At 44.7% G+C, this 20,198-nt stretch overlaps 1 protein-coding gene across 1 annotated transcript in view; it reads right to left on the bottom strand.

Moving 5' to 3' along the window:
• UTP20 (UTP20 small subunit processome component) overlaps positions 1-20,198 on the bottom strand; it is a gene marked incomplete in the record, with an annotated part of 2,478,305 nt that overhangs the window by 1,751,708 nt on the left and 706,399 nt on the right. The window contains 1 exon segment of the mRNA XM_044087776.1: positions 10,042-10,104. Coding sequence (XP_043943711.1) covers positions 10,042-10,104 — 63 coding nt within the window.

Below are 20,198 nucleotides of genomic sequence, written 5' to 3' on the forward strand. Positions count from 1 at the left end.
AAGCCTGAAACAGAATCACTGAAACACATCTGGTCATATGGGTCTGGTAATTCATAGCCCGAAAGGCCAGGGTAGCAGCAGTGTACACTTTTTTGTACAACCTTTTCATGGCCCTACTGTCATTGTCAGAGGGAAGTATTTTAGTAGAAGGCAAAAAGTTTGGAAGGCTTGTTAGAAGAAACACAGATAACAAAAGGATCAGCAGAGGGATATTTGTAAAGAAATTTACAATCATTAAGCACCTTATAAAACCTGTCAGGTTTTTTAGGAGCTGGGAGTTGGGAATCAGGAGCTAGGGAAGCTAATGAAAATGTATCCATCAAAGGAGCAAGAACAGAAGGAACAGGCAGAGGGCTTAGGAAACTCCATTTGGAGGAGCTCATAATACCACTTCTGAACATCAGAAACGTCCGTAAAGTCCCATTTGAAAAATTCCATCATATGAGAGAGAGCATTTCCAAAGGAAATTTCCTCAAAGGGAGAATCCAGACTAACACAGTCATCCTCCTCACAGCCATAATCTAATGGACAAGGAATCTGAGAGGAATAAGCCAAAGAATATTCATCAGAGTCCAAAGTCCTCATCAGAAGAGCTCTGCTCCCTAGACTCTTAAGAGGAACAGAGGACCAAGTGGAGACAGGAACAGAGACTCTCTCTGAGGGGGCTTCAAGGCCATGGGAGCATTAAATAATGCCTGTGCAAAATCCAGTCATTCACTCTGAGGTTCCTTAGCAGCAGAGTAAATATGCTTTATCTTCATTTTCTTTTTTAAAGGGTCATCAAAACTAAACATCTTAGGAGGTTCAGACCCCTGCCAACACTGAAACAATACAGTGGGAATCTCTTTTCTAGCAAGAATCTTCTAACGCCCCTCAGTCCCTCAAATATCATCCACAGTTCCCCCTGAACATCCATGATGGATGTCTGCAAAGCCTCTGAGGATGTACAAGAAGCCGGATCCACCTCCAAAGTGGTCATGGCAGAGGAATCTGATGAAATAACTGGGTGATCTTTCAGGCTTTTCACCAGCTTTGACAGAGATGCCCATGGGAGGTGGTACAACAGCTGAATCCAACCTGACTTTTTTGGTCATCTACTTAGCAGACGGATGACCCTCAGGCCCAGATGATTCTGCCATTGTACCCTGTGCCAACAACTTAAGACGTTGGTTCTCCATGTAGATAAATAAGGAGGAGAGACAACTACCAAGAGTCTTCGTGATAAATGCTTAATAGGGCACAACGTATGGTCATGAGAAGCACTCAAGCAAAGCAAACACTGCTCAAGATGGTCTTTATGTGGAACCTGTCTTCCATACTGGCATTTCCCCTTTCTTGATGACACGTGACCTTACTGTGATATGGGCCAGCTGGAGTTTGTAAAGAATTACATGTCTTTTGAATATCAAACTGATTTATACCAGATGCTTGTGTCACAAATGTATTAGAACTATATGTCATTTGTACAACAAACTGATTTGTACAGATGTTTCTGCTGAAAATGTATTTGTGAGCTTTGCTTGTGTTAATTGTGTTAAAATGCATCAACAGTACACCCTGCTGTAATGCGAAGAAATGTACATGTATTACTTGCCACTGAATTAAATGTATCAGCTAGCTTACTTTAAGAAAAATAAGGAAATATAAATGAGCTGTTAAACCATTAAAATGGCACCCCACAGTGCTGAATAGGAATGGAGGTGCTATGTGTGGGGAAAAAGCCTTTGTTCATTAGCTCTGTAAAAAGAGGGGGAAGCCCCAGGCACTGCCACAGACATTTAGATGTGTATTGCAGACATCTATGCTAAATTCCTGTCTCAGCTTCAAAGGGGAACACTGTGAGAACCTAGAGTCTGGTGACCAGATGAGGTAATTCTGTCAGCCCGCTTGGAAAATAGAAGTTATGTTCTTACCATAACGTTCCATGTTAGTTGTCTTCTTCTCGCCTTCTTCTTGCTGGATGGGTTCGGAGCCGACCTCGGCTCCGACTCGGCCACTCTAAAGCTCAAGAGTTGGTTCCACCGGCTCGAGGCTCCCCTTATATCCCACAATGCTAGGCGATAGTTACCTCAGATCTTGTTTGTAAGCTAACCCCAGCTTATAACAGAAACAGTATAACTGTAAAAAACAGAATCCACCTCTAACAACAGGAAGAAGAAGGGTGACCTACATCCTGAAACAAGAAATATGCATAATAGCATATAGCTAAGAAAGAGGTGGTAGAAAGAGAGGTCACGATCACAACTCCTCTAGGTCTGTCCAGGCCAGGGGGAAGGAGGGTGGGACGCAAGAAGAAGGCGAGAAGAAGACAACTAACATGGAACTGGTAAGAACATAACTTCTATATGTTAAGTTGTCTATCTCGCCTTCATTCTTGCTGGATGGGACCGCGTCCCTAGCACCTTGTCCCGGGTGGCCTAACGGAACAGACTCCTGAGAACAGTGGAACCAAAATTAGCTCTATGCCTAGAAGCTAAATCCAACTTATAATGGGAAACAAAAGTGTGAGGAGTAGCCCAAGTAGCCGCTGCACAAATGGTGTCAATAGGCAGTCTGTCTTGGAAGGCTAGAGAAGTAGCCAAAGCTCTGGTGGAATGGGCTTTAGGCTTATTAGGCAGTTTTTGGTGTCTAATCTCATAAACAAGGGTAATCAGAGATGTTAGCCATCTGGATAAAGATACCTTTGAAACTGGAAGTCCCTTTCTGCTTTCCGCATAGGAGACAGACAGCTGATCAGATTTTCTGAATTGTTTCGTCCTGTCCAAGTAGTACCTTAATTGACGATGAACATCCAGACAGTGTAATTTTTGTTCAGACCTATTTGAATACTCCGGAAAAAGACAGGGAGGTCAATGCATTGGTTTAGATTTGATGCTGAAACCACCTTAGGCAAAAAGGACGGGTTAGTTCGTAAGGAAACTCTGTCCTTATGGAACACAAGGTAAGGAGAACGACAACTGAGTGCTTGAAGTTCTGAAATTCTTCTAGCTGATGTGATAGCCACCAGAAAGAGAGTTTTCCATGATAATAACTTTAAGGAACATGAAGCTGCAGGTTCGAAAGGGGAAAGAATCAAAGAAGCAAGAACTAAATTCAGGTCCCAAGGAGAAGGAGGATTTCTTACAGGAGGTCTGAGAAGAAAAACTCCTTTCAAAAAGGCTTTGCAGAGTTTGTGGGACATTAGGGCAGATTCAGAAATACCCACATGGAAATTAGAAAAAGCTGCCAATTGAACCTTAAGAGTAGATGGAGATGAACCTGCATGGAAGAGTTCAGCAAGAAAATCAAGGACTAGTTGGATGGAAGCGGTGAAAGGATCTATGTCCTTTCCTTGTGCCCAATATGAAAAGCGTTTCCACTTACTCAAATAAATCTTTCGAGTGGAAGATTTATGGGAAGCTATCAAAATATCTCTAACAGAGTGAGATAATTGAGGAAGCCTGGCTACGGTTGGAAGTGGAGGAACCAAGCAGTGAGGTTCAGAGTGGGGAGGGAGCGATGAAACTGACCCGACTGATGGATCAAAAGATCTGGAACTAGGTCCAGATTCCACGGTCGCTCCAAAAGAAATCGATGCAGAAAGGGGAACCACACTTGCCGAGGCCAGTAAGGAGCAATGAGGATCAATGAGGCCTTCTGAGCGATAGCTTTCTGTATTACTTGAGAGATCAGTGGGAAAGGAGGAAATGCATACAGAAGTCCCGGGGCCAAACTTGGACTAGCAGCGTCCCTGCTGGGTTGGCCTGGTAAAGGGAATAGAGTGAAGTATTCTCTGCACTTGCTGTTTTGGGGAGTAGCAAAAAGATCGCAGCAAGGCTGACCCCACTTGAGAAAAATCTCTCTCACTACAGAGTCTTTCAGAGACCACTCGTGAGGCATGAGAATAGCTCTGCTCAACTTGTCCGCAATGTGATTGGACTTCCCGGGGATGTGCGTTGCTATCAGAAAACGCTGAGAAGAAATCGCCCATTGCCACAGTCTGAGTGCTTCTCGACACAGGGGTATGATCTGGTTCCGCCTTGTTTGTTGATGTACCACACTACAGACATATTGTCTGTCTGGATTGCAATCGTTCCCAAGGGAAGAGAGTCTTGAAGGGCTTGCAACGCTAAAAGCACTGCTCTCATTTCCAGAACATTTATGTGCAAGTGGCATTCGTTTGGTTGCCATGTGCCCTGGACTGTCCTGCCCTGATAATGCCCCCCCCACCCGATCAGGGAGGCATCCGTTGTCAGAGTAGCAACCGGAGGAGGTGGAACAAATGGTCTCCCCAACAGGAGCTGGGGGGAAGACATCCACCACATGAGATGCTTTTTGCATGCTTGCGTGATCATAATGGTGTGAGACATTGGAAGTTCCTGGTATGACCATTGAGAAAAAAGCATCCACTGAAGGATCCGCATGTGGTATCTGGCCAATGGAAGGAGAGGTATGGCCGCTGCCATGATTCCCAACACCTTTAGAACTAACCTGGCTTTGGCTCTGTTGTTGTTGAGAAGTAGTGATACCAATTTTTGAATGTCTGATATCCTTTGGTTCGTTAGAGTTGCAGACATGTTTACAGTATCTAAATTTGCGCCTATGTAGGTAATAGTACGACAAGGCGACAACACAGACTTTTCGCAATTTATTGAGATACCCAGTTTTTGACAGACGCGAAAAGTGTAATCTCTGGCCATCAGAAGGAGATGCTTGGTGGGAGCTGTGAGGAGCCAGTCGTCCAAATATGGAAACACCTGGAATCCTTGTCTCAGGTGAGAAGCTACCACTGCCATGCATTTGGTAAACACCCGGGGGGCCGTGGTGAGACCAAAGGGCAGGGCCCCGAATTGAAAATGACTGGTTCCCAGCCTGAAGCGGAGGAATCTTCTGGAGCGTCTGTTCATTTTTATGTGATAGTACGCGTCCTGAAGGTCTATAGAGCACATCCAGTTTCCTTTTCCCAATAGGGGAAGAATGGATTGCAGCGTGACCATCCGAAATCTTGTTTTCTTGACCGATCTGTTCAAGATACTGAGATCCAAAATTGGTCTCCAGTCCCCTGTTTTCTTTGGAACTAAAAAGAACCTTGAGTAGATTCCGGATCCTAGTTGGTCTGCTGGCACTGGCTGAATAGCTCTTTTTGCAAGCAGTTTTGAAATTTCCAAAGCTGCTATATCCCTTTGAGTGGGTGGAACATCTGGAAGGGATTTTTTTGACTGATTTGGAAAACGAAGAAAGGGAATAGAATAACCTTCGGAAATGATGGACTGTACCCATTTGTCTTGTGTCAAGGATAGCCAGGCTTCTGGGTACAGTGACAATCTTCCCCCGACTGCCTCCGAAGATGGGCAGTCGGGCAACACCTCAGGGATGCTGAAAGGGCTTATCGGAGGACGTTTCTCGATTGCCCTGGTTCTGCGGACCCCCTCTGCCTCTAGGGCGACGTCTACCATTGTTGTTCCCCTCTGCCTCTGGCAGGGAACCGACTCTGTCGTCAGGCGAAGTCCCTTGAGATTGTTTACGGAACCACATCTTTCCCCCTTCTGGCCTTTGGGGTAAGGCCTAGAAGGAGTAGAAAACGGACTCGACGGCAGAAAGGGTCTTGCCATCAGTCTCGCACCTAGTCAGGGTTTCTTTCACTTGTGGACCAAACAGAGATGATCCATCAAAAGGGAGTTCGTGAAAGACGTCTTGAAAGGTTCCAAAATTGCATAGCCGCATCCAGGCGTGCCTACGTAAGGCTACCCCTGTTCCTGCGGCTCTGCTCGCTCCATCGGCCGCATAAGAGAGGAGGCGCATGGAGGAGTTGGAAATAGAATTAAGGATAGCTAGCTGCGTGTTCATTTTCTCTTGGAAACCCGTAGCTGTAGGGTCCTTCAGCATTTCACTCGCTTCTTTGATCAAGTCCCTTTGAAGACGAGTGAAATGGCACAGGTAATTCAGCGACGCATAGTAAATGTCGCTGAGGAGAACATCCGCTTCCATACCTATCCATGGACCTAGATTCCTTGTTAGGTGGATGGACAGGCACTGAAGGATCAGCCAGTTCCTTCTTTGTGGCGGCAGCTACCACCATAGCATCCACAGAGACTCCTTTTGATAAAAATTCCTTGTCTGATGGAGCTGTGATGAATTTGGAGGGCCTCCTGGGAGTGGGGTCCACTGAATCAGGAGCCGTCCATGCCTTTTTAGCAACCACCTGCATGAGGGGGTCGAAGGGGGGGGACACCCAGGAGGTGGAAGGACGAGAGCCAAAAGCCTCAAGATACACAGATTCGTCCTCCGAAGGGTTGAGGGCTGGCCAATTTCCCCTCTGTTTAAGGATCTCCAGAATGTCTGCAAATGAGACATCTTCAGAAGGGGAACGGGGGGAACCCTCAGAATCATCCAGATCTGTGTCCGACGTGATAGACTCAGGTGAGTCAATGTGCTTCCTCTTGCACTTCCTCTTCCGAGGGGGCTCTTCTGCCAAATCAGGAGAGGCCTCGGAAGAGGATGAAATCCCCAAAGGGAGCTCCTGAGGAGTTGGCTCTCTGCGGTCCGGAATGAGGGAGTGAGTCGACTTACCCTGAGGCAGCATAGAGGGAGGGGCTGACGGAGCCGACTGTGGAGTAGAGCCAGGCTCTAACACACTCCGCATGACCTCGAAAGCACCCCTGTCAGGCAGAGCCAGAGGTCCCCGCTCCGAGGAGCTAAGGAGCCCCCTCGGCACCGACAGTGATGGCTCGAGGCCGATGTCGGAGCCGAACTCACCAGCGCCAAGCACCGAGAGGGAGCGGGGTCGGACAAGGGTCCGATGCCACTCACCCCCTCGGAGCCGACGAGGGAAGTCCGGCGCCGAGATTCCTCCATGGAAGAAAACGGAGCCGACGGGGCCGAAGACAATTGTCTCGGCTCCCAGGTGGCCACAGTCTCGGTTCCGACCGACCCGGCTCCGAACTCAAGAGAGTCGAAGGAGGAAAGAGTTGATGGACCGGGGCAGGCACCGACTGATGAGTCGGGCTCTGAAGCATCTGGGCTAGTGCCTCAGACTTGAGTAGTCGACTCACCACCCTCTGAAGGTCATGATCGGACAGCCTCGATGACCTAGAGGAATGAGACCTTTGGCTCCGTTCAGACAGCAGGGGAGATCCTGGAGCCGAATGAACGGAGCCAAGAGAAGGTGACCTAGACCTCTTTCTGGTTGTCGGCTCCGAAGATCTTGTTGGAGCCGACACGGGTACCTCGATAACCTCGGCTCCGGCTGGAGCCGAGGAAGCCACAGAAACTGTGGACTGAGTCTTATCGGCTCCAGCCGGAGCCGATAAAGGCAAAGGTTGAACAACCTGAGGTCTCGGCTCAGAAGCCGGAGCCGAAGACCTCGATGCCTTGGAGGGCTTCCCTGTTGAGACAGACAGGGAATCCTCAGGCTTCAACAAGCCTCTCAATATAAGCTTGTTTTTTCTTTCCTGCAGGACCCTGGGGCTGAAGCCATGGCAGACAGCACAGGAGTCCTGCAGGTGCAAAGGCCCCAGACAATAGACACAAGAAGTGTGAGCGTCTGTCAGAGACATTTTCTGACAGCACGCATCACACTTCTTGAATCCGGAGACCTTTGCTTCTTTAGACATAGCCTAACTGGTGAACACAAACACACACTCAAACACACCAGTTATACCCTGTCAAAATTACAAACTTTAGTAAAAATACTAAAAATAAAGTACAATAAACAGTAGTACACTACACAAACACTCCCTAGGGAAGGGAAGGCCTAAGGCCCAAGGGAAGAACTAAAAGTTCTTTTAACAAGAAACGGGAAAAAATTAGGTTCGGGGATAGAGTTCAATGAACTACACTAATTTAAGAATAATTAAACTAAAAAAAGGGGTAAAAAGAGTAACTTTTTATAGAAAAAGCTAAAACTCACCAGGAACCGGTAGAAAACCAACCTCGAAGCTGTAGCGGCAAACGAGATCTGAGGTAACTATCGCCTAGCATTGTGGGATATAAGGGGAGCCTCGAGCCGGTGGAACCAACTCTCGAGCTTTAGAGTGGCCGAGTCGGAGCCGAGGTCGGCTCCGAACCCATCCAGCAAGAATGAAGGTGAGATAGACAACTTAACATTTATATTTTAGATATTACAAAGACACATCTCAGAGTATAGAGTACACTGTTTGCAGACGTGACTAGAAAGACTGCTCACATATTTCATTTTGCCTTGCCCAAGTAAGTTATTAGGGAACAGTAAATTCTTCTTAGATTCAGTCAGGAATATAGCGAAACTTAGTTTAGATACTATTTTTATTTGTACAGGACTGTTCAGCAATGCTAATTTCAATATTTTCTGTGATTTGAACTCTGTTGTTTATTGTAAATATATATTCAATATTTTCATGCTCTTTTATTATTTATTAAATATATTTAAAACTTTTATTCTGGCTGGTCCTTGTAGAAGGTGTCTAACCTTTGAGAGTACTTACATTTGGTGACACTGTGTGGGCCACTCCAGAAGGCCTAGCTGTCTTGGACAACTACTATCATCAGTATTAATATTTACTTCACTCAGCATAATTTGATACCCTTTTAAGAGCCCTATAGTAACTGACTGGTGGCGTGAATCTACCTTTCAGTCTAAGTAGAGTGGGTAATTTGTGCCAGTCTTTCCTAGGTGTGAGTCTGTGAAAATTAAATCTTAAAAAGTATGCGACAGCTACCTGGGTCAGGGACACAAAGCACTGGGTTCACAGAGAGGGTGCTGGAAGACTCTGCTTGGACACATGGCTGAGGACCTAACCCTACAGCTGAACCGGTGAGGAATCTTACTGGGGACTTGGAGGGAGACAGATATAGAGAAATTCAGACCCCGGGCTGTGTGTGCTCCAAGGGGAAATTGTGCTTGATGTAGAGAGGTCTGCATCGGGAAATACTGAATAAATCCATTTGTATTCCAAGTGCACATCCCTCTCCCGTGTCAGTGGTGAGGATTCAGGCTCCTTGATTACTGACCCAGCATGTCACATATTGGTGGCAGTGGTGGCCATTAGATATTGGCAGCAGTTGTGAGTATCACACTTACAACAAAAAGAAAAAGGCAAGAAAAAAAAAAAAAAAAAAGAAAAAAAAAAACTGGGCACTTATCTGTAAATGGCTTGCTAACCAGAACACAAAGGAGCATTCACACTGGCAGCAAAGACGTTCTGGGTTATGTACGTCCATACATCATCTTTATGCCCTGCACCATAAGCAGGGAGTATGTGTGAGACGTATGACATCTCTAAAAGAACCCAAGTCTTTGGTACACAGGCCAGATGTTGTGCTACCCTTGGGCAGGGTAATCCTTTAGAGAAGAATACTGCAACAGTGATATGGAAGGACATCACCATAGCAGACATATGTTTATGTTCATATGTTAGTACTAGGCTAACTGCCCTTTCGAGCCATTTTTAAGCCTAGCCAATTATCCCTTGTGAGACTCAAACCCTGCACCTTGTGTTTGCAAGGCAAACACCTTAACCATTAAGGCCACCTTCCCAACATCAAACTTTGCTGCTAATCAAAGGGGAAACAACATACGGTTCTTTCTGACTGGGACAGAGAGCTCCTATTTGTACGGGAAATTTTATAGAAGAAAAAAAACCATGACAGACCAGATTAGAGTTCCAGGCCAGTGCCTGAGCACCTTCTATTAGGAAACAGAAAAGCAAGAAGAAATGTACCTTCTCAATCTTTTTTAATGTAACGAGAAATTTTGCCTCTGTTACTTACTAATGTAAAAAAATTGTGCCCAGGAGAAAACTAACAGCAAGCAGAGGAGTTAAAATCTTAAGAATTGGTCATTCAAAAAAATTCACCTAGGTGGAGAAATCTCACTGCATTACCTATCTACTAATACTCAATAACTGAATTAATAAAGGAATGAATTTATATGCTGATTAGTTGTATGATGGAAATGAATCAATTTCTCACAACAACCTTGACTGTATATAGTAAGTCCAGATAATTTTAGCACTACTATAAGGAAAGTCAAAGAAAATCATTTTTTTCACTGATATTTACATTGTATTAATTATAAATAAATACCTCTGATGTTCTCAAAAGCTCCACTTCAAAGTGATTAAGAAGCCTCAATGTCAAAAGTCGAACCTATGGCAAAAATTACACATATATATCCAGTTAGAAACAATAATAAATATATTTTGTATATCTTTATGCTTTTATCCCTTAAAGGCAAACATGTACACACTTTCAACAACAGATTAGTGGCTGGTCCAACTAGTTCAACCAGCATCCATGAGCTGTCCTCCTCCCCCATCATCCACTTTTTCTTGGTCTCAACACTGGATAGAGTAGTCTACCAAAGATCTCACAAACACCGTGCAGGGTGGAAGTAATACATCCTTACCCTTCAATTTTTGCCCCCAATTATGCATGACAGAATTTCACTGGTGTTGGTTACTACTGCCTTCTCACTTTGGTCCTCATGACTTATTGCTGAAGGAATGATCATCCATTGCTGCTGTAGCAGTTAGCATCTGATGTAATGACTTCGCATACAAGTGCAAAACTTTTGTTTATTTTATTTTACATTTGATAACTGGGAAAGTCCACTGGACACAAGTCCTTTTTCAGCAGAGACCCAGGAAGAAAAGCTCCACAAATAACAAAATTTATTTAACACTGTACAAGTTGATTATGAATCAAACATTGATAATACAATATTTGAAAAATCAGAAAGACAACTTACAAAGAGAATATACATACAAATGAAACAGCAGATACATAGTCAAACAGTATAAAGTACAGTTGTGTATATTTACCATAAATGTAGATGTTCGAGTGTATTCACTGCTGCAGTCATCACATTTGGGGTTATCTTGCCAGGGGTAGCCCTCAGTCAGCCAGAATACCAGAGGCATAGTATTTCTGCATCATTTGCTGTCATTCCAGGACTGAAGCCAGGTTGTCAGTGGTATAAAAACAGGCAGCAGACGCCATTACATCAGTTTTTCTTGTCCTAACTGTCAGGAGCCCCCAACAGGAAGCTAGGTTACGGTGGAGGACCACCACCAGTAGAAAGTAAATACCAAAATTTCCTTGTAAGGAGAAAGAGAGAGAGAGAAGGGGGATGGAGAGAGGGAAACCAGGACTGCAACAGTGAATACACACGAACATCTACATTTATGGTAAGTGTACACAACTGTACTATGTTCTTCATGTTTCACTGTTGCAGTCATCACATTTGGGTTGACTCCCAAAGCTGAAGAAAAAGGGTGGAGGCAGTCAAGTAGTTTGGGGGCTGGTTAGGATGCCCTGCAAGACTGTGGTGGCAAAGCCTGCCTTGGATTTGGGGAAGATAGGCAGGTGTTAATGCTTGGTGAAGGTATGAACAGATGTCCATGTTGCAGCCTCCAGGATGTCCCTAGTGGGGACCCCTCTGAGAAAAGCTGCAGAGGTGGAGGTTGCTGTGTGTCCTGACCCCCTTTGGGGGTGGTTTCCCGTGCTGTTTGTAACAGAAATGGATGCAGTGTGCTATCCATTTGGAGACTGTTTGGATAAGGCCTTGCCCACTGCTTCTGCAGCGAAGCTGACTAGCAATTGATCAATTTTTCTAAAAGATTTGGTCCTGTCCAGGTAGAATCTGAGCTGTCTGTGCGCATCTAGAGAGTGCAGAATCCTTTTCCCCCTGTTTTGTGGGTTAGGGAAAAATCTGGGCAAATGAATGGACTGGTTGAGAACACACTAGACATCACTTTAGGCATGAAGTATGGGTTAGTCCCGAGGGAGACCCTGTCAGCAAGGAAAATCCCTAGCCATAAGTGCTTGTAGCTCTGATACTCTTCTAGCTAAAGTAATGGCCATAAGCAAGGCTGTTTTCCAACAGAGAAATCTTAACTCTGCTGAAGCTGCAGGTTCAAAGGGGGGCAGGGTGAGCTCTTCCAACACAAAGTTAAAGTCCCAGGTTGGAGTAGAAGCTGTTCTGGGTGGCCTTAAGTTGTTAGCTCCTCTTAGGAACTATTTGATGAGAGGGTATGAGAATAGCAGTGGCTCTGTGCTGACATGAGCAGAGATGGCAGAGGCATGATTTTTAATAGAATAGTAGGATAGACGCTTGTGTAGTAGGGCTGACAGGAAATCCAAGATGAGAGGAAGGGAGGGCTGTGCCGATCCCGCTCCCTTAGCCTGGATCCAGGAGCAAAATCTTTTCCACTTGTCAGCATAGGATTTTCTAGTGCTGGGGCATCTGGCCTCATGTATAACATCTAGAACTTGTTTGCTTAAGCTGGCAGCTTGAGAAGAGGTCAGGGAATAAGCCAGGCTGTCAGGTTGAGGGTCTGCAATTGAGGATGCATGAATTCTCCATTCCTCTGGGTCAAGAGTGTTGGGATGTGAGGTAGGTGCCATGGTGGCAGGGGTGACAGGCTGTGCAGCAGTGGGCACCAGTGCTGGCTTGGCCAGTCTGGGGCAATCAGGACTGCCCTCAGTTTTACCTCCCTTATTTTGAGCAGTACCCTTGAAATGAGTGGTAGAGGGGGGAAATGCATAGACCAAGAGGTTTACCCACTGGAAGGATACAGCATCCACTTTCCAGGCCTTGCTGTGAGCTTCCCTGGTGCAGAACGAGCTGATGATTGAGTGGGAGGCAAGGAGGTCTACTTTCGGAGTGCCCCATTTTTGGGTCACAAGGGTGAAGGGTTCTGAGGTCTAGCTCCCACACGTGAGGGTATAGCAGGTTTCTGCTTAAGTTGTCTAATAGTGAGTTTAGAGAGCCCGGCAGGAATTGTGCTAACAGGTGTAGTTGCATGGCTGAAGGAGTGCGCCGAAGAGTCATGGCGAGCCTGCAGAGAGGATAAGAGTGAGTCTCTCCCTTCTTGTTGATATGCCACATCACTGTGGTGTTGTCTGCTTTGATCAGTAGAGGCCCCAGGGAGAGTAGGGGTCTGAAAGCTGTCAGTGCATGCTGAACAGCTAACATCTCTTTTAGGTTGATGTGCAAATGTACTTGATTTGGGCTCCATTGGCCCTGAATGCACCTGCCATCCAGGTGGGCACCCAAGGCATAGTCTGATGCATCTGTGGTGAGGGTCCAGGTGGTGTGGGGTTGTGAGAAAGGAAGTCCCTCATAGTGATTGCATGCTGCTGTCCACCAAAGAAAATATTTCCTTAGACAGGGTATCACTGGTATAAGAGTTTCCAGGTCTTGAGAGTGCTGAAACCAAAGGCATTTTAAGTACCATAGTAGCTTCCTCATATGCAGTTTGGCATATGGCATGAGTAGAATGTAAGAGGCCATGAACCCTAGAGCTTGCAGGATCTTCCTTGTGGATAACTGGGTTCTGGTGGCCAGTTGAGAGAAGTGGCCTGTCAGGTAGGCTTGTTTTTCTGGAGTAAGGAATGCTATCTGGGATGGTGTGTCCAGGCCTGCTCCCAGGAATACAATTTTTTGTGTGGGGACTAAGTTTTGATTTATTTTTGTTGACAGTATACCCCAGGTAGGTAGGTCAGTAGGTCCTTTACAAAGATCAGGTGCTGAAGCAGCTTTTCCTGACTGCTTGCCTGAATCAGGCAGTCATCTAAGTATGGGTAAATTTGATTATTTCTTTGTCTGCAAAAAGTAATGGCGGGAGCAGTAGGGAAGCACAGAGAACTCAAAGTGCACAGATCCTGCCCTGAAAAAAGGTATTTCCTGCATGATTCCCTGATTGGGTTGTGTAGGTAGGCCTCTTTTAGGTCTAGGGTGGCTAACCAAGCATCCTTGGAAAGCATTGGTAGAAGCTGCTGGAGCGTGAGCATTTTGAATTTTGGTATCACCAGAAAGGTGTTTAGAATGGATAAGTCGAGGATGGGGCGTCATGTGCCCTCTTTTCTGGGTACCAAGAAGAGTCAGGAATAGAAACCTTGGCCTATTTGTTCTGTAGGAACATGCTCTATGGCCCTCATGGAGAGCAGGGAAAGGACTTGCTTTTTGGCCTCTGCCCACTGGTTTTTAGGAAGATCTGGGAACCCTTTTGGGGTTGGCAGAGTGTGGAAATAAAATATGTATCCCTGGGACACTATGTTGAGGACCCAGAGGATGTTGGTAATGGTGGCCCAGTTGCCTGCGTGGAAGGAGAGCTTTCCTCCTAGGGGCCACGAGCATGTGGGCAGAGGGAGGGAATGGAAGTGTAAAGTCATTGTGAGTTCTTACCATAAGGGGGTGGCTTTGCACTCCCTATTTTTGAAGAAGAGGAACTCCATTGCTTAGATCTCTACATTCCCTAGGGCTGTTATCTGGGGGGTCTGCTTCCCCTGGGTCTGGGCTGTGTTGGCCTGGAGGGGGCAGGAAAGTACCAGTGCTTGGAGGGGCAATGCCTACTTAACCTCGGAGGCTGGACCTGTAAGAAGTCTAACTGTCTGCATAGATTTTAGCTTTTTCTTCCATCTTTTTTTAAGACCTCTTCTGCCTTGGTGCCAAATAAGTTGCCTTTGTTCAAGGGTGCGTCCAATAATTTGGATTTGACATGGTCTGGCAAGGTCTGTTCCTTAAGCCAAGCATGCCTTCTAATGACAGAACCAGTGACTGCTGCCCTGCAAGATGCTTCTAGGGCATCAAAACCACATTGTACTGTGTGTTTAGTTACCTGACTTGCAGAATGCATCAACTCTTATAACTATTTTCTGCACAACCATGAAAAGAAGATATTTTTTGTTTGAGGAGTTCCATGGTATGTTGCTGATTTTTCAGCATGTGGAACTGACAATTTAATGTTCTAATAGCAAGAGTAGCAGAGGTGTACACTTTTTTACCCCATCTGTCTATTGCTTGGGAATCCTTATCTGAGGGGGTGGGATTCTTAGATGAGGTTGCTTTGGTTCTTTTAGGCCCTTGAGAGATTACCTCGGGGTCAGCAGTAGAATTTTTGAAAAGGAATTTGTGAGAGTCAGGGAGTCTATAATATTGGTCAGGTTTCCTGGAAGCAGGAGGGAGGGTGTCAGGAGTCAGCCTGGATTCCATAAAAACATCATCCACAACATCCAGGACAGGAGGAATGGTCAGAGGTCTCTGCTGTGGTAGATCTAAGAATTCCAAGTCTCTCTTTAGACTGAAAATAGTCCTGACATTCCCATTGGAAATGCTCCATTAGAGTATGTCGGGTTTCCCCAAAGGAAAAGTCCTCAGGTGGAGAGGCTGAAGGAATGGATTCTTCTGCATCAGAATCCTCATAACAGGAAGGGTTGCATATCTTCATATTCAGATGCATCAGAGTCATCGGACTTCTGTTCAGATAAAACTACTGGGGACAAGTCTCTTTCTTTTGGAAGGGGTAGCCTGACTTCCACTAATAAACATAATAAGGGCTTCCGCCATTTTAAGCATTTGAGACTGAGGCAAGGAAGCAGGTGTCTGAGTGTGGGTCATCGTTTTTTAGGGTGTGGTTCGTACCCTGGGCCTTAGAAACTCAGTTTTCTAAAGAACTGAAGATGCAAAAGAAGTCATCGGTCTGGGTCGAGTATCGGTAGTGTAAAGTACTTCCTCAGAAGCCAGTGCCTGCTCAGCAGCTCCAGACCCATCCAAGGTAGAGACATCCGCAGGATCCTTAGTCGAAGAGAGTCTTGTGGCATACCAAACTCCGAAAGGGTCTCATCAGCAGCCTGCGAATCCACAGAAGCAGGCATCAGGAGCTGCGAAAGCACCTCACTGAGGACCGGAAAACTGACAACTAGCTTAATGGAAGCGTCGTCAGCAGTTTTGGACCTGTGCAGTCTGTCTCTGTCTTTATCCTTACGTTTTTTCAGATCATCAGTAGTCAGATGGCTTACCAAAGCCATATCGGAATTTGAGGACTGAGTGTGAAAATATCTAGCAACAATAATGGCCCGACAACGTAAAGTTCTGGTATTGCACAAAAGCGACAGCAGGGGACATCGTGGTCTGGGTCTAAATAGTAAGAATGGAAGTCTCGATGTGGTATTTGCTTTCCACAGGTGAGACAATTGTTAACTTTTTCTGACATCGGTTAGAGCAAGAAAAAAAGGATCTCCAATGGGTTACTTAGCTTTAGAAGACTTCAACTTCAATTTGGAAATGAAAACTCAGGTAGCGGCCGACCAGCACTCGTGCGAACTGCTTCTGCTTCAGGCTCCTTGGTAAGAAAGACTGATGCAATGGTGTCGGCTGCCTGTTTTTATACCACTAATGACCTGACGTCAGTCCTGGAGCGACAGCAACTGAAGCAGAAATACTATGCCTCTGGAATTCTGGCCGTCTGAGGGCTACCCCTGGCAGGATTACCCCAAATGTGATGACTGCAACAGTGAAACACGAAGAACATTCTAAGTTACAAGGTAAAAGACATAGGTGACTACAACAGATACATTAACATACGAGTAGTAAATTCTCAAATTGTTGACTACAGACTATATTATAGGAAAGGTAGTACTAGCCAGTACATGTACAGGAGCATAAACAGGTAGCATGGAGGAGAGTTCTTAATGCTTTCTTAAACTTCATACAAATGCACACTGTGTGTTCCTCTAATGTATCTCAAACATTTCCTAAAGTGTCATATCGCAAGGCTATTTTATTCTCCAGATAGTTTAGACTCTGCAGATGATTTATTCATTAACACTAACATATTCAGCCTGGAATGGATAACAATTCTGCACAAATTCCTTATCGGCACTGTTAAGAGTACTGTAGAACAAAAGTAATGTACTACTACATCAGATGCCTCTGTACTTGTGAATTATTACTTCCTGCCATACCAACTATCCACGTGCAACTTAAATGTCTACGTTAAGATGTGTAACTCATTAATCCCAAGTATAATGTCAGGCAGCCTCAACAATTACCAGAATGCAGCCTGAAATGGTAGTGCATGCCTATTGAATCAGCTGAGTCCTGCTCTTGCTCATTTCAAAGTTGAAGCATGCAGAATCATAAATTTCAAGACAGCCTTTTAAAGGTGAAATGATTATATTCCTTACTACTTTAAGTAAACTTCTTGACTGTTTTGAGTGCTAGTCCCACAGGAAAAAAAAAACACAAAATACAAATTGTAATGGTGTTTGCAGTGCACGAACATGCTCACACAGCCACTGTCCTCTAATAGGATCAGTAATCCAGCTTTTGCCACCCACTGCATGCTACCTCGTAACCAGAAATCTAACGGATTCAGATTCATCAAGGTTTTATCCCTCTGTATAACACTGCATGTTAACAAATACTCTATATATATATATATATATATATATATATATATATATATATATATATATATACACACACACATATATATATATATATACACACATATACATACTTACATGAACTACACAGAATTCTAAAAGCAGAAGATGGTTACAAGTGACACCCATTCACAGGGGAATGGAGAAACTACAGTTTTAGAAGCTGAACTTACCATAACACTAGATGTTCGAATGATCACTGCTGCAGTGACCTAGACATCATTACATCAGATCTAGACCTACAGAAGGAATCCAGCTTATAGTGCTTTGTAAAAGTATGTAGAGAGGATTAAGTTGTAGCTTCTAGAATACTAGGATCCAACTCTTTCCAAAAAGCCATACAAGAAGCAAAAGTCCTTGAGGAGTGGACCTTGACCCTGCCTGGAATAGATTTGTCAAGGTGAGTATAACAAAAGGTAATAGCCTTAGACAATCATTTGGAAAAAAGTCTGTTTTGACACTGGCTGTCCCTTTTTACCTTCACAAGAAATGATCCGCTGAATCGATGATCTGAAAGATAGTATCCAAGTGGTCTGTGGACATCCAAGGTATGGAGTATCCTTCTTCCCTCATTTTTACATTCAGGGAGATGGATAGCTTGACTTAAAGTACAAATGGATACAGCTTTAGGCATAAAAGGATTAGTTCTCAAAGAAAGCCTGTCCTTGTGGAAAACGAGGCAGGGTGACTCACCATAAGACCTTGCAACTCAGATGTCCTTGTAGAGATCAGAGAAATCAATAAAACTTTCTTCCATGTTAAGAACCTCATGTCAGCTAGGTTAGCTGGTTCAAAGGAAGCGTTAGTTTCTCTAATGTAAAGATCGCAAAGAGGGGCCACCGGTTTACTTAGAGACCTCTTATGCAAATCCCCTTTCAAGATCATTTTTACACACAACTGCCTTGAAAGTGGAGGATTCATGGGCAGACATACTGAAATAGCCAATAAATGAACCTAAAAAATGGGTGCTGGTTATGCTGTCGGCACCAACAAGAAAACCTTTTCCATTTACTAATATATGATTTTCTACTAGCAGGCTTTCCTGCTTCCAGTAGTACCTGCTGCACATACTCAGAAAACAGGTAACTAAAAAGAATTGAGACACTCTCATCCAGGCAGTCAACTGAAGATGACTGATGTCTGTGTGTGAGTAGATCCATTCTGTGAGGAACCTTGTGGTAATTACCCCTGGCCATTCCCAAATGAAGTGAGTGCCATGGTTGCCTGGGCAAGAAGGGAGTCACAAAAATGATTTTGGAGGATTCCTTCTGAATCTTCTAAAGTACCCTGGACAATAGTGGAAAGGCATACAGGAACATTCCTGTCCAAAGAAAAGAAAATGCATTCATCTTCCAGGCCTTCTTGAATGGAGACTTGGAACAGACTTTTGCCAGTTGATTGGTCAGAGAGGGCAAAGCAGACTATTTGAGGAACTATCCACAGACATATGAAATCCTGGAATATCTTTACATCTAATTTCCATTTGTGAGGGTCTGCCCCAGCTTGTCTGCCAAATAAATCTGCTCTGATGGAATGCAGAATGCCTGTAGAGTGAGACTGTGCAGTGAAGCGATACCCCAAGCTAACACGGCTAGTCCACAAAGGGTGTATGACCTGGTTCCCCCTTGCATATTGATGTACATCACTGGAGTAATTGTATGTAACTACTTGAATAGGTCCTGTGGATCTGAACATGGTTCAGAGAATTGAGTGGATGATCACGGCAAGCATCTCCTTGATATTTGTGCGCTTGAGTCTGTTCTTGGTGTCCCAGACCTCCTGCACTTTTATCTCTCCTGAAACTGCTCCCCAAGCAAAGTCTGAAGTATCTGTGGTAACTAACTGCTTTGGAGCAGAGAGAGAGAGAGAAAGGGAGACATTGATTTAATAATATCTGTTGCCTATACCATGTGATTTCACTTCTGACAAATCCCAGTTCTGGGATCTGGAAAAAAAATGGTGTTGTCACTGGGATCAAACAGATTTCAGATATCACTGTATCTTTCTCATTAAGAGTTTTGCCAGCAGTATCATGAAAATCATACATACTACAAGATCTATTTTTTCCTGTGGAAGAAAAGCTCTTTGAACTGAGGAACACAATCCTGTATGAGGGAGTGAAAGATTTTTGAATGTTCTCTGCAATCCCAACTTGTGTAAGAGAGATCTCACCCAAGACAGAAATGACATTTTGAAAAAAAACTCTAAAAAGATAAGCAAGTCGTCTATATACAGAAACATGTGGATACCCTGTAACCTGCAATGAGCTATAACAGGACCTAGACGCTTTGTGACAACTCTTGGGGCAGTGGAAAGCCCAAAGGTTAAGGCAGAGAAAGAATAGTTGTGTAAAAATCATACCATAACCATAGCTGTCCTTCTCTTCCATTTTGCAGTATTCAGTACTCCTGGGTTTCCTCCTCTTGCTACCCAAACGTCTGGCCAGTCTTCAAAAGTTTGTAGTCAATGCAAGGTGCATAGGACGTCTGGACGTAGCGAAGTGAATGTGGGCCATAAAAATAATGTCCGCATGCACCAGCCCTCAGAATTGAGCACCCCAGTCAGACCGCAGTCCCATGACAAGCTGTGCCAATCTAATGCTATCCAGCTATATCCACACCTCCAGGCTAGTTGCTCAGCATAATGCATCTGAGATTATCCAAGTGCAACTAACTCTGGGCAAGACCGCAATGCAAATTTTAACTTGCTACAGATCCCCCACCATGTCCCAGGATTCCCACTCCTCACTTCCTGATACACTGGAAAATATTAGGGTACAACCTAACACCCTAATAATGGGTGATTTCAACTATCCCAACATTAACTGGGAAAACTACTCATGTACCAACTCCTGTGCTCAACGTTTTCTGGAATTCATAAATTCCAATGCCTTGGATCAACTTATCCACACCCCCACCAGGGGCAGCAATATCCTAGACCTCAACATTGGCAACTTGTGTTCCACACCAGAGGTCAATTCCTCGTTGGTCAGATCTGACCACAAGCAAATC

The sequence above is a fragment of the Protopterus annectens genome, chromosome 11.part0 (genome assembly GCF_019279795.1).
Source record: "Protopterus annectens isolate FY-2018-M chromosome 11.part0, PAN1.0, whole genome shotgun sequence".
Taxonomy (NCBI): Eukaryota; Metazoa; Chordata; order Ceratodontiformes; family Protopteridae; genus Protopterus; species Protopterus annectens.